Genomic DNA, 14,522 nt, shown 5'->3' with positions numbered 1-14,522 from the left:
GTCACTCCAGCCAGCTCCCCCTCGAGTCACTCCAGCCAGCTCCCCCTCGAGTCACTCCAGCCAGCTCCCCCTCGAGTCACTCCAGCCAGCTCCCCCTCGAGTCACTCCAGCCAGCTCCCCCTCGAGTCACTCCAGCCAGCTCCCCCTCGAGTCACTCCAGCCAGCTCCCCCTCGAGTCACTCCAGCCAGCACCCTCCCGAGTCACTCCTGCCAGCACCCTCCCGTGTCACTCCTGCCAGCACCCTCCCGTGTCACTCCTGCCAGCACCCTCCCGTGTCACTCCTGCCAGCACCCTCCCGTGTCACTCCTGCCAGCACCCTCCCGTGTCACTCCTGCCAGCACCCTCCCGTGTCACTCCTGCCAGCACCCTCCCGTGTCACTCCTGCCAGCACCCTCCCGTGTCACTCCTGCCAGCACCCTCCTGTGTCACTCCTGCCAGCACCCTTCCGTGTCACTCCTGCCAGCTCCCCCATTGTGTCTCTCCTGCCAGGATCCTCCTGTGTCACTCCAGCCAGCTCCTCCTTGTGTCACTCCAGCCAGCTCTTCCTTTATGTCTCTCCTGCCAGGATCCTCCTGTGTAACTCCAGCCAGCTCCTCCTTGTGTCACTCCAGCCCACCCTCATATGTCACTACAGCCCCCCACCCCAACTTGTGCCATTGCAGCAGCTCCGTATGTATCCTCTGTTTGCCGGTGGATGTCTCACCTCTAGTATTTGTCTCCCATTCGTTCTCAGTGCCCGTAAAACTGCTGCATGTCTGGCTGGAGTGCAGCGATTTCTGCATTTGTTGTGGTCACATGACTATGAGTGTCGAGAACCACATTTGAATAAAGAAAGAGCGGCATGCGGCTCAAGAGCCATGGGTTGGCCACTGATGATGTAAAGCATCCAAAACAATACTCCACTGTCAATTTTTTTTTTTATATATTGCCTTGTTTGTATGTTTAAGATATTTACCATACACAATTAAGATACTGAGCCAACTCTTCATTACATATTTGCCATGCCTCCTTACTGACTAATATTACACAAACTGTGCTGTAGTGGATATGTCCATAAGAAACCACTGCATTTCACCTTCGCTCTGTATTTCCTCATTCCCCACATTTATGTTGTCGCTCCTGTGGTCTGTTGTGCATATGGTGGTCCTAACCAACAATTCAAGCATACATGATCTCATCAAAGTCACCATAAGCTTTCAGCTTCCAGAATCTTCCTTTTATGGCTTACTCCCTATACCTATTCCTCATGTCTCTCTGCCCCACACAGAAACACATAAAACATTTGAAATGAAGCCAAATGCAAAATTGCCTCCCGATGGAAAATGATGACTTCTCTCTCTATACCGACCACTATTAACACCATCTGGACAGTATTCCATATGGAACGTATCACTGCCATCTTACAGAATACCCAGGCCACTTCATAAAGGTTTGGTTGTCTTAGACATCACATTTTGCCTTACAAACCCCCCTGACTACTTCTCTGACAGTCTAGCTCCTCATTTATTAATAAATGCTGGACTCTTTCCCAAATGGCATGTATATATTATATTACTCTTGATGGTCACTATTTTAATGGCTGAGGCATTTTAGCTCACGCTACACTGTTGTCTCTTCTCGTTATCCTTGTCATATAGCCCTCTCACATTCTATCTCCACCATCCCTCCCCCTCACTACTTTTGACATGCTTACTTTTTTTTGTCACAATGTACATCAATACTATTTTACTATAAAAAGTCTAAATAAAAAAAAAAAAATAGCAAAAAACATACAGGTGAAGGGCAGGAGCTAATGAACGACCACATGAGGTCAAAGATGTTAAAGAATAAAAAAGGAAATGTGATATTCAACATATAATGAAACCAGCTGCACGCCCCTGATAATGAGTTTGCGGACACTAAAATATCTCTCTATATAGAAAACTGAACCGAATACAAGCAATAGAGTGCTGCTGCGCTTATAAAGTAAAAACAAAAGGTATAACGTAAAAACAAAGGTATTGATGACAATGATGTCATCAAGACACGTACAGTCAGTCAATAAATATTGGGACATCGACACAATTCTCATATTTTGGGCTCTATACACCACCACAATGGATTTGAAATAAAACAAACAAATATGCTTTAGCTGCAGACTTTCCACTTTCATTTGAGGGCATTTACATCCAAATCAGGTGAATGGTGTAGGAATTACAACGGTTTCTATATGTGCCTCCCACTTTTTAATGAACCAAAAGTAACGGGACAAACTAAACAACCCTAAATCAAACTTTCACTTTCTAATACTTTGTTGCAAATCCTTTGCAGTCCAGTCAATTACAGCCTGAAGTCCGGAACGCATAGACATCACAAGATGCTGGGTTTCAACCCTGGTGATGCTCTGCCAGGCCTCTACTGCAAATGTCTTCAGTTCCTGCTTGTTCTTGTGGCATTTTCCCTTCCGTTTTGTCTTCATCAAGTGAAATGAATGCTCAAATCGGATTCAGGTCAGGTGACTGGCTTGGCCATTGCATAACATTCCACTTATTTGCCTTAAAAAACTCTTTGGTTGCTATCGCAGTATGCTTCGGGTCATTGTCCATCTACACTGTGAAGCGCCGTCCAATAAGTTCTGAAGCATCTCACTGAATATGAGCAGATAATATTGCCTGAAAAACACTTCAGAATTCATCCTGCTGCTTTTGTCAGCAGTCCCATTATCAATAAATACAAGTGAAACAGTTCCATTGGCAGCCACACATACACACTCCATGGCACTACCACCACGCTTCACTGTTGAGGTGGTATGATTTGGATCATGAGCAGCTCCTTTCCTTCTCCATACTCTTCTCTTCCCATCACTCTGGTACAAGTTGATCTTTGTCTCATCTGTCCATAGGATGTTGTTCCAGAACTGTAAAGGCTTTTTTAGATGTTGTTTGGCAAACTCTAATCTGGTCTTCCTGTTTTTGTGGCTCACCAATGGTTTACATCTTGTGGTGAACCCTCTATATTCACTCTTGTCAAGTCTTCTCTTGATTGTTGACTTTGACACATATACACCTACCTCCTGGAGAGTGTTCTTGATCTGGGCAACTGTTGTAAAGGGGTTTTTCTTCACCAGGGAAATAATTCTTCTGTCATCCACCAAAGTTGTTTTCCGTGGTCTTCCGGGTCTTTTGGTGTTGCTGAGCACTCCGGTGCGTTCTTTCGTTTTAAAGAATGTTCCAAACAGTTGATTTTGCCACACCTAATGTTTTTGCTCTCTCTGATGGGTTTGTTTTGATTTTTCAGCCTAATGATGGCTTGTTTCACTGACAGTGGCAGCTCTTTGGATCTCATAATGAGAGTCGACAGAAACAGATTCCAAATGCAAATGTCACACCTGGAATCTACTCCAGACCTTTTACCTGCTTAATTGATGATGAAATAATGAGGGAATAGCCCACTTCTGTCCATGAAATAGCTTTTGAGTCGACTGTCCCATTTCTTTTGGTCCCTTAAAAAGTGGGAGGCGCATATAGAAACCGTTGTAATTCCTACACTGTTCACCTGATTTGTATGTAAATACCCTTAAATTAAAGCGGAAAGTCTGCAGTTAAAGCACATCTTGTTTGTTTCATTTCAAATCCATTGTGGTGGTGTACAGAGCCCAAAATATGAGAATTGTGTCGATGTCCCAATATTTATGGACCGGACTGTATATTACTAAATAATAACACATTTAATATACTGTATATCAATTTCTAAAATGAGGTGTTCTATAAACCACTGGAATCGGTAAATAGAATCTCCGTCTGTATACACAATAAAAGCTTGCCGTATCCTGCCACAGCTGATGGACTAATCCAAGACATAAGCCCAGTACACACGGGCAGAGATGTGTGCTGAGCGATCTATCACAGACCGCTCAGCACACATCTCTCCCCCGCTCAGCACACAGCACGATGTGTGCTGAGCGAGGGGGGCGCTCATTTCACCCAGCGGGTGAAATCAGCAAAGTGCCAATTTGTGCACCGGCAATCTAGCACCGGCAATAGCGACGTGCGGGACCGAGCATTGCTATCACTGTGGGGCATACACACGGAGAGATCCGTGCTTAAATTCTAAGCAATCTAGTCAGATTGCTTAGATTTTAAGCTCAGATCTCTCAGTGTGTACCCACCTTTAAAGCTGCTTACTGGTTAAATATGCTCCAAAATAGTATACTGGCACATTTCCCAAATTACCATTGCAATACCCGGCTTGTATGCATATAATTCTTCAGTGGGAATCCATGCAGAACAAAATCTCCATTTTGTAAGCTCTGTATTAACACAACCAAGAGTTTGTGAGTTCACATCAGGACTTTGTTTCTCTTGGCTGTGTTAATACAAATGGCCAATGTGCTGTAATGCATTTCCCTACAATAGCCTAACTGCTCCAAAATGTGGATAACGCCTTACAGTAGACAAGTTTTATTATTAGCTTGAATTTATAGGGCGCCACAAATGGTCCGCAGTGCCATACAAAAGTACAAACAAAGACTGCAGGACATACAGATGTGTCCTCATACATCTGTGCCGCAGTCTCAGAAAACAGCCCTTCTCAGCGTGCCAGGTCACGTGAGACTCTGCTAGCGTAGGTGTATTTTTTGCCGAAAATGCATCTAAGTCATAACGCGATGTGACTAGGACACACAAGGAGACCATGCTGATTAATCTGAAATTCAACACTTGTATATCTGTGTGCGACTGATTCCGGACCGCTAGAAATGCAGACAGCAGGAATACAGACTTACAGGGGCTATTCCCACTTGTGGGTGTCCATGACACCCATAGAGTGGGAATAGAACCTGTGGCAAGCGAAGTGAGCCACTGAGTCCGCAGTGCTGCAAGTGCAGCGAGCCCGCAAGGGGCTTTGTTTCGCTCTCCCCCCGCCGGCATTCTAGCATCTGTATGCTGCCGGCATATCATACCCGACCCCTGTAAGGTGTGTATAAAAGTACAAAACAAGCATTGCAGGGCATAAGGAGCATACAAAAATACAAAACATTTTAAATCCCCCCCCCCAGAAAATATGGCATAGGTAGGAAACATAAGAGTACTCGTGAGAATTTACAATCTATAGGGTTTGAGCCAGTGTGCAGGGACAGAAGGGTTTGGTTATGAGGAGAGGTGGTAGGCTTTGATAAAGAGATGGCTTTGATAACCGGTTTGAAGCTTTGGAGAGAGGTGTACTGTCTTAGTGTTCACTCTAGGTGTCTTTCACAGGGCGCTGCGCCCTGCCCCTTTTTTAGACACCTGAATGCCGCCCTGCCCATTTGTGTGCGCCCTCCTGCCCCGCACTTTGCTGCCCGCCGGACCCCGCCAAGCCACCGGACACATTACTGCAGTAATCCAGTGTGCTTAATCACAGTCACACTGTCTCCCTGCATGAGAGACAGAGACCTCCGCGGCCCGCCCCGTCTGTACCGCCCCATCTGTCCCGCCCACCTCGTCCGTCCCGCCCGCCCACCTCGTCCGTCCTTAGTTGTCAGCCGCCGCATCTCCCCTCCTCTGCGAGAGACAGGAGGGCTGGGTTTGCCTCTCCCGCCGAGGCAAACCCAGCCCTCCCTCCTCTCTGTGTGCATGGCCAGACACCCGCGGGCAGCCCCCATCTCCCACCAGCCAGCGTACCCATCTACCGGAGTGTGACCCTCAGCTGCCAGAGTGTGAGTAAGTAGATACACACAAAGTAATGAACATGTATTTTAATGCATTGCCATATCCTGCCCCCACCCCCTGCATGTGACCCCATTTACCCCCAGCCTGTGTGTGGCACACTTTACCCCCCCTCACCCTGGTTTGTGCGCCCCCCCCCCCCCCCCGTGTGTGTGACACCTTGTGCCCTCCTGCCCCCCCCCAACCCCCTGTGTGTGGCCCCACTACCCCTTGTCTTATGTGTGTGCGGAACCATCTACCCCCCCCCCCCCCCTCCTCCTCCTCCAATGTGTCTCAGTGCTTTCTACCTGGTGCAATGTTTCTCGGTGCTCTCTACCTGGTGCAATGTTTCTCGGTGCTCTCTACCTGGTGCAATGTTTCTCGGTGCTCTCTACCTGGTGCAATGTTTCTCGGTGCTCTCTACCTGGTGCAATGTTTCTCGGTGCTCTCTACCTGGTGCAATGTTTCTCGGTGCTCTCTACCTGGTGCAATGTTTCTCGGTGCTCTCTACCTGGTGCAATGTTTCTCAGTGCTCTCTACCTGGTGCAATGTTTCTCGGTGCTCTCTACCTGGTGCAATGTTTCTCGGTGCTCTCTACCTGGTGCAATGTTTCTCAGTGCTCTCTACCTGGTGCAATGTTTCTCGGTGCTCTCTACCTGGTGCAATGTTTCTCAGTGCTCTCTACCTGGTGCAATGTTTCTCGGTGCTCTCTACCTGGTGCAATGTGTCTCAGTGCTCTCTACCTGGTGCAGTGTGTCTCAGTGCTCTCTACCTGGTGCAGTGTGTCTCAGTGCTCTCTACCTGGCGCAATGTGTATAACGTGCTCTGCCTGGCGCAAAGTGTAGAATGTGCTCTGCCTGGCGCAATATGTATAACGTGCTCTACCTGTCGCAGTGTGTATAGGAGGTTCTACCTGGTGCAGTGTGTATTAGCTGCACTATTGTGTGGTGTAATGTGAATTGCCACTATTATGTGGCCATGCCCCTAACCCCACGAAAAACAACGCCCCTAAATTTTCGCCTTTGGCGCGCACTGCCCATTCTTTATCATGTGGGAATGGGAGGACCAAGCATTATAGTATGTACCTAATTTTGCCCTTCTAATTGAAAAATGTGCCCTCCCGAACGAAAAATGTGCCCTCCCGAATGAAAAATGTGCCCTACCCGTGATCAGCACCCTGCCCTAAAAAATTCCTAGAGTGAACACTACTGTCTGCTAGGGGAAGGACATGTGTTCCAGTGGTGCTGAGCAGCACGGGAGAATTCCTAGAGATGGGAGTGGGAAAAGGTGATCAACAGCGATCAGAGGCAGCAGTTAATGGCTGAATGAAGTGCATAGGCAAACGCAGGGTGGTTCCAGTTGCCCTGAAACCCCCCTACTCTAGGACAGTGGCTCAAATTTTGACCACAATAGCAATAGTATATAATACAATTACTAGAGCTGCTGCAACATCCAGTTTAAAGGAAGAAAAACAGTTGAGTTGTTGCACATGGGTGTGGATCATCAAATCGACAGTATCTAGGTCGAGAATGTTTAGGTCGACCACTATTGGTCGACAGTCACTAGGCCGACAGGGTTTCTAGGTAGACATGTGGTAGGTAGACAGGCCAAAAGGTCGACATGAGTTTTTTTGGGGGGGTTTTGGTGTCGTTTTCTTCGTACAGTGACTGGGAACCCCAATTAGTGCACCGTGTCCTCTCGCATGGCTCGCTTCGCTCGCCATGCTTCAAGCAAGGTGCCTTGCTCCGCTATCGCTGCGCTCGGCACAGATTACCGTTCCAATCGTAGTCCACGTGGATCATTAAGTATGAAAAAGTTCAAAAAAAGAAAAAAAAATTAAAAACTCATGTCGACCTTTTGACCTAGAAACCCTGTCGACCTTCCATCACTGTCGACCTATACATTGTCGACTTTCAGACCGGATCCCCTTGCACATACCCAGTATAGCAGCTTTTTTTTTTTTACAAAGTTTGCTGTATGTGTGGATCTGAGGGCTCAGTCCGTGCGCTGGACCAGAGAAAAGAAGAGACAGGCACCTTACTATGAGGTGGGAGAATGTGTGGTTAGTAAGTGCAGTTCTGTCTCCTACTGGTTCTATTATGTTAATGTATTTATTTATTTATTTATTATGGTATGTTTAACCTTTTCTGACCATTTATGCATACTCTCCAACTGTACCTTTTTGGCAGGTACAGTACTTTTTTTTTTATGGTCCGTACCGATTTTTGGCTCTCCAAACTTTCATTGAAAGTACAGGAAAAGGCCCTTTACCCGTGGCCATGCCCCCTTTTCGAATTTGTACCGATTTTTATGTGTAAAATGTTGGAGGGTATGCTTATGTCATTTATATTAGTTAAATATGTTACGAGGAGATGTCATTGAATAGCCCAGGTCGGGTCCATTCCGACAAATGAATGTCGGAATGGATCCGACTTCAATTGAATATACCCCCAAGACTCCTCCAGACTCCCGCACTTACTCCAAAGTTCCACAGAGTGGCAGATTGTGGATTGCATTTGGAAACCCCCCTCTAGGAATCCTGCGTTTGCCCCTAAAGTGGGCAGACAGGTGTGAGAAGCAGTTAAACATGTAGGGGTGAGAGGATTGGTTGCAAACTTTATAGACGAGCATGAGGAGTTTGAAGTGTAAATGTACGGGAGCCAGTTTAGGACATGGCACAGAGAGGAGGGAGAAACAGTGCGATTAGCCGAGCAGCAGCAATGAGGATGGACTGGAGTGGAGGAAATAGGGAAGGCCTCCTCGGTTGCAGTAGTCCAGTCGAGATGACCAGTGAGTAAATGAAAGTCTAGTGGTATCCAGGGTGAGAAAGGTCTGATACTGACGATATTACAAAGGTGGAAGCGACATGAAGGGAAGAGGGCATGAAAGTGGAGATTGAAAGAGTGGAAGTAGTCAAGGATAACGCCTAGGCAGCAGACTTGAGGGATTGCTTTTTCTATCATACAAATAGAGAAACTCCTGTCCTGCAGCAGATAGAAAGTTCACACACAGACAGCTTGTGTTTGGGATCAAGGACACATGCTAAAAGAACGCACAAACGCACAGCGGTGGCCGACATTTTGTGGCATTATTACACTTATGCAACCTATCAACTGACTAAGATCCAGTAACATCACGCTGTCACAGGGTACAAACTGGCTGTTCCCACTGTGTAGGTCACTGGTAATTTTCAATAACAAACCATAGGGGTACGGTACAATAACCCAGTCGTGGGTATGCCGACAGCCACATAACCAACACCAGCATCCTGATATCGGAGGGGGTAAGTAGTTTTTGTACCTGAATATATTCCAGTTGTGCACACCTTTAGTATTGATAAGACATAAAAACATCTGGGGCGAGATGCAATGGTGTCCGAGATCGCCGAAGGTGCGGGACGCCGGACGATCTCGGACGTTTTTAAAAGGGGCAAAACCACGCATTGTAAGGGATTGCCCCTTTAGAAAAAAATGTCAGAGATCGGCCAGCATCCCACACCTCCGGCGATCTCAAAGACGCCATTACATCCCGCTGTTAGTGTTCATTCTTACACTCTGCACTTGTCACAACCCATGCAGTTCCTCTTTCCTGCCTGGGGTGTCACTCTCTGTTCTGGTGCTTCTAGCACTCTCTGGTCTGTATTTCAGCACTGAGACACCAGAGCAGAGAGCAACACCCCAGACAATAGGAATAGCATGGGTTGTGACAGGTGCAGGGTGTCAGAATGAACACTAAACATCCTCTGCTGTAATAAGTCTTATATATGTGAAGCATTGGGGTCAATTCAATTCAGTGCAGATTGCACCAGGATGAAGCTCCCAGTGCTATTATGTCGTAGAGGGCTGGTTAAAGCAGACTAAACATGGTGTTTAATCGCAAGAACCCGCATTCTCCGACTTAAGTGCCCGACGCAATTTGTTTCCACCGCGCTAAGGGCTAAAAACAGCACTGTGCCAGTACTTTTGTATCCTCTAGTCAGGCATCACATCGTGCTTAATTAAATAATTCTGGGAGCTCCTTCCCGGCACTATTCAATCCGCTCTGAATTGAATTGGCCCTACTGAATACCATTAACAATTTAGTACAAGAACGTGAGCCTCTTCCCAAGTACATTTTCCTTGCTGTGCATAAATGCACCTTATGCTCACTCAGCACATGCTGTAAACTCCTATAAGCGAGCATGGATATCGCAAAGGTAATAAACGCAAGTGGGAACAAGGCCTTATGGTTCAGAATTAACTATTTGAAGGGATATGATCAAGAAAAGAATAAGCTACTCTGGTAATACAAGACACTAGTGATAAGACAGACTGCAATAAAGTAGTCTGGACATCTTTAGTGCCCCTGTATAATCCATAACAAAGACTATAAATTTAATTTATTGTAATATTTTCACCATCCATTTGTATAAGTAACAACGGGTAAGACAAGTTGCATGTAACGACATATTCAAGACCTTAATAGCTGCACAAATCTGCCAAACTACATTTAAAAAAAAAGAAAAAAAATGTATTTATGACACGCGTGTAAAGAAAATATTGCGTCTGCCTTTACATGTTGCAGAACTGTAGTTATTCTGTGAAGAACCTGTTTTGATTTTTCATATCTTGCAGGGCTCACAAGACGTATGGAAGGGGATGGGGGTCAATAAGAAGCCACATTCATAATGTCAACATAGTTAAAATGTTGCCATATATAAGTGAATGATGACACTGCCATGTCGATACTTCCGTTAGTGTTACCATTACTATTAGGGATAGATTTAGGTTGAAAGAATAGTATCAATGTGGTCAATCATCAACAACGTGTCGCGTTGTTCAGTGTTGACATTGGAATCGTTGACAAAATTTACCACACAACAGGCTGCTGTCATATGTCTAACTACTCTGAAGACGCAGATAACTGTTCTCATTCATATATACGGCTTATAGCAACCAAATCTCAAAGGCAAAGACTTTACTTAAAAAAAAAAAAAAACACAAAAAAAAACCAGAACCTACAAAAACGGCCCCATAACTTGCCTGAAAATAGCATCTAAACAACTTATGCTTTGGCTTTTGCAATGCTTTTATTATTAATGTTAGTGTTCACGTCGGCACAGCACAAAGACCCGTGTAGCCCAATCAGTTGTTATGTACTAGACCGATTTGTCACAATTATAAGTGAAAGTACATGATATTTACCAATGCAGATTAAAACTTGACCTATTTTTATTCATAAGACATACTAACAAAAATAATTACAAAAAAAAAATCTTATTAAGTACAAGTACAACCGGGCACATTTAAGAAGATTGAGCAATGCAGACATTTCATTCATTGAGACAATGAATTATAATAAGAGGATGCCTGGAAAAGAGGGAGAAGAGCACAGGGATTAGGCAGCGCTTGTGCCCCTTGTGGCCTGCTGGTGAGCAGTGCACGCCAGTAATGAATAGACAGACACTGCTCTGCCAGACAATGAGCAGGAGGAAGTGGTTTGGCCGCACAAAATCCAGATGAACAATAGCAATTTAACATCACTGATTGGCCTATGGTAGCTACACAATCTGCAATGCATTCCATCACATTCCTCTCCCCACTCTAGTCTGTGTCTGATGAAACATCAAACCAATTCCTACCACTGTATAGTGGAAAGGCCTGATAGGGTAAGGTGCACAAATCTACATTAGTAACTAGGTTGGAGGCCACAATTTAGTTTAGAGCACAAAAGGCACCTGCCACTGAATTACAATTCTAAATACAACAAAGAGGACTTATTACAGTTCAGAGACCTACAAAATAAAAAGGTCATATTAATTCACTGTATGTAATGAGTGGCAGGAAAATACAGGGACAGCGCAACCAGCGAGAAGCACGCAAAGAGTAATAAGACGAGAAACTGGCGGCAATAAGTAACAAGTGCAGCCGCCTTCAGATCACTTAGAAACACAAGGAGAACAGGTTTATGGCCATAAGATCCAGGGAGACATCAATCAGAACATGTCATATACATGTAGGATTGCTATCAAGCGCTTAAGGAAATTGGAAAAGCAAGACAGGTCCTTGGCAGAAAGAGGAATAAGGAATGATATATAGCTATACCAGTAAGACTGTAAGGGGACTGGTGAATCTGGGATCACTGGAATGAGACAGGGTGGTACCCACTTATTACAAATCGGGATACTTCAACCCAGTGAGAGGACAAAGAGCTGTGGCCAGTAGCAGTAGAAGTATAAAGAGGAGAGGGGCTAATAGCTAGATGAGGTCCCTGAGGAGATTGCAGAGGGGTGCTGGGTGTGGGTAAGTGTCCAGAACATCCGGGCATTAGTGGGGGCTCCTGGACAGAGGGGCCCCCACACTATAAAATGGTGGTCCCTGCCTACATGTGAGCCAGGGCACTGCGCCCGGTGCATTGTCCCACCCCATCCCAGGCTGGTATAACACACCTGGTGGCTGCCTTCCCAGTATGGGGCCTGGTTGTGGCTCAGCATGTTCATGTACAGGGATCTGCTCAGGTGACTCCTCATGTACCGGCCACTCCACATCTTCTTCACCACGGCCAGGCTGACCACGTAGGTGAGGACCCAGCACACGAACAGTTTCATCTGAGCAGCACCCGCTGATGTCCGCCGGCTCCGAGCCCGTCCATGGCGCACACCAGCCCGGAGAGGAGAGCGGCGGCGGCTGTGAGGGGGGTAAGCGACCGTGAGGGGAAGGAGGAGTGAATAGGAGGTCTAGGGGGACGGAACCGTTATTCAGCGTCTGTGTTTCCCCACGAGCACTATTCTGCACCTGTTCATAACGCACAGCGACAGAGAGGTCGCTCTATGCGGCGAGAAGTGCGGCAACTAAGCTCCTCTCTATGGTTTGCTTACTTCCGGTGGACTCGCTGCTGGTTGGCACTTGGCAGCTTGTTGCCAGCCGGAGTGTTTGGTGCTACCTACGTCTTGAGACGTCATCAGGGAGATGGCAGTAGTACGTGAGGCGGCCAGTGATTTTATATAGACATATATTTTAATAATGGCCATGGCGTGTGTATAAATACCATTCTCCAGTACTTATTCCTTTTTAATTGATATATATATTTGTTTATAACGTGTTAATTAAATTAATTCATTGTTTTAGAAACACATCACTATTGAATTTATGGAGATATGCCTGTGTTTTTTCTTACTTTCCCACTGTCATTGGGACACTGACTTCTTCACAGCTGCTAAGCAGAAACTCCAACACTATGCTCATCTTCCCACGTAATGCATAGTGAGAAAGAACATCCTAGTATCAAAATACATACAGATGCATCCATACACAATTATCCTCATTTAGGGTGGGATGTACTAAGGGAACAATGCGGGTTTTACCACATTTTCAAATGTACCAAGACCCCACCGCTGGTTTTTCGCCGCCCAAGTGGCGATACCCTATAGAATCCTATGGGCTTCTTATCGCTGGCCGTCGCAGACGCCTCCCCCCCCCCTCCCTCCGGCATACCTTCCGCCAGGCAGCCCTGGTCCAGGAAGGTAATCTCCTCCTCCCTCTAGCAACGCATCCGGAGGTCCTTCCGGGTGCAGGGGCAGGAGGAGGCGCCGGTGGGCAGCCTGCTGCTGCTTCCCGGCGTGCGGGCAGTGTGGAGACCCCTGGGAGGTGACGGAGACGCACACCACCTGACAGGTATCGCGGGGGGCCTCCATCACCGCATTGCAATGTTGATCACATGTGTTAGTACATATGCGATCAACATCGCTGCGGTAGGTGGCGAGGGGCTGCAATGTATTTTTCTCTGACGTCCTAGTGGATGCTGGGGACTCCGTAAGGACCATGGGGAATAGCGGCTCCGCAGGAGACTGGGCACAACTAAGAAAGATTTAGGACTACCTGGTGTGCACTGGCTCCTCTCTCTATGCCCCTCCTCCAGACCTCAGTTAGAATTTTGTGCCCGGCCGAGCTGGTTGCACACTAGGGGCTCTCCTGAGCTCTTAGAAAAGAAAGTATATTTAGGTTTTTTATTTTCAGTGAGATCTGCTGGCAACAGACTCACTGCTACTGCACTGAGGGGAGAAGAAGCGAACCTACCTGCTTGCAGCTAGCTTGGGCTTCTTAGGCTACTGGACACCATTAGCTCCAGAGGGATCGAACACAGGCCCTGCCTCGGTCGTCCGGTCCCGGAGCCGCGCCGCCGCCCCCCTTGCAGAGCCAGAAGCAAGAAGAACGTCCAGGAAATCGGCGGCTGAAGACTCCGGTCTTCATTAAGGTAGCGCACAGCACTGCAGCTGTGCGCCATTGCTCCCCATGCACACCACACACTCCGGTCACTGATGGGTGCAGGGCGCTGGGGGGGGGGCGCCCTGGGCTGCAATAAGAGTACCTTAGCTTGGCAAAAAAACACATAATATAGTCAGTAAGACTATATATGTGTAAAATCCCCTGCCAAAAATATCCTGAAAAAAGCGGGAGAAGTCCGCCGAGAAGGGGGCGGGGCTATCTCCCTCAGCACACTGGCGCCATTTCCTCTCACAGCTCCGCTGGAAGGACGCTCCCAAGGCTCTCCCCTGCAGTTTCCAGGCTCAATAGGGTAAAAAAGAGAGGGGGGGCACTAAATTTAGGCGCAAACTGTGTATTATAGCAGCTATAGGGGAAAATCACTGTGTGTAGTGTGTATCCCTGCTTTATATAGCGCTCTGGTGTGTGCTGGCATGCTCTCTCTCTGTCTCCCCAAAGGACTTTGTGGGGTCCTGTCCTCAGTCAGCGCATTCCCTGTGTGTGTGCGGTGTGTCGGTACGGCTGTGTCGACATGTTTGATGAGGAGGCTTATGTGGAGGCGGAGCAGGTGCCGATAAATGTGATGTCACCCCCTGCGGGGTCGACACCTGAATGGAT

The 14,522-nt window shown here is 47.0% G+C and overlaps 1 protein-coding gene across 1 annotated transcript in view; it reads right to left on the bottom strand.

Annotated features, from left to right (window-relative positions):
- Positions 1-12,493, bottom strand: part of METTL9 (methyltransferase 9, His-X-His N1(pi)-histidine) — a 142,131-nt gene extending 129,638 nt beyond the window's left edge. The window contains exon 1 of the mRNA XM_063934460.1: positions 12,092-12,493. Within this exon, the coding sequence (XP_063790530.1) occupies positions 12,092-12,250 (159 nt within the window). The 5' untranslated portion in view covers positions 12,251-12,493. The remainder of the gene's footprint in view (positions 1-12,091) is intronic.
- Between the last annotated feature and the right edge of the window lie 2,029 nt (positions 12,494-14,522).

Source organism: Pseudophryne corroboree, chromosome 7, assembly GCF_028390025.1.
Source record: "Pseudophryne corroboree isolate aPseCor3 chromosome 7, aPseCor3.hap2, whole genome shotgun sequence".
Taxonomy (NCBI): domain Eukaryota; kingdom Metazoa; phylum Chordata; class Amphibia; order Anura; family Myobatrachidae; genus Pseudophryne; species Pseudophryne corroboree.
The sequence above is the reverse complement of the archived record's forward strand: the minus strand, read 5'-3'. Positions and strand labels throughout refer to the sequence as shown.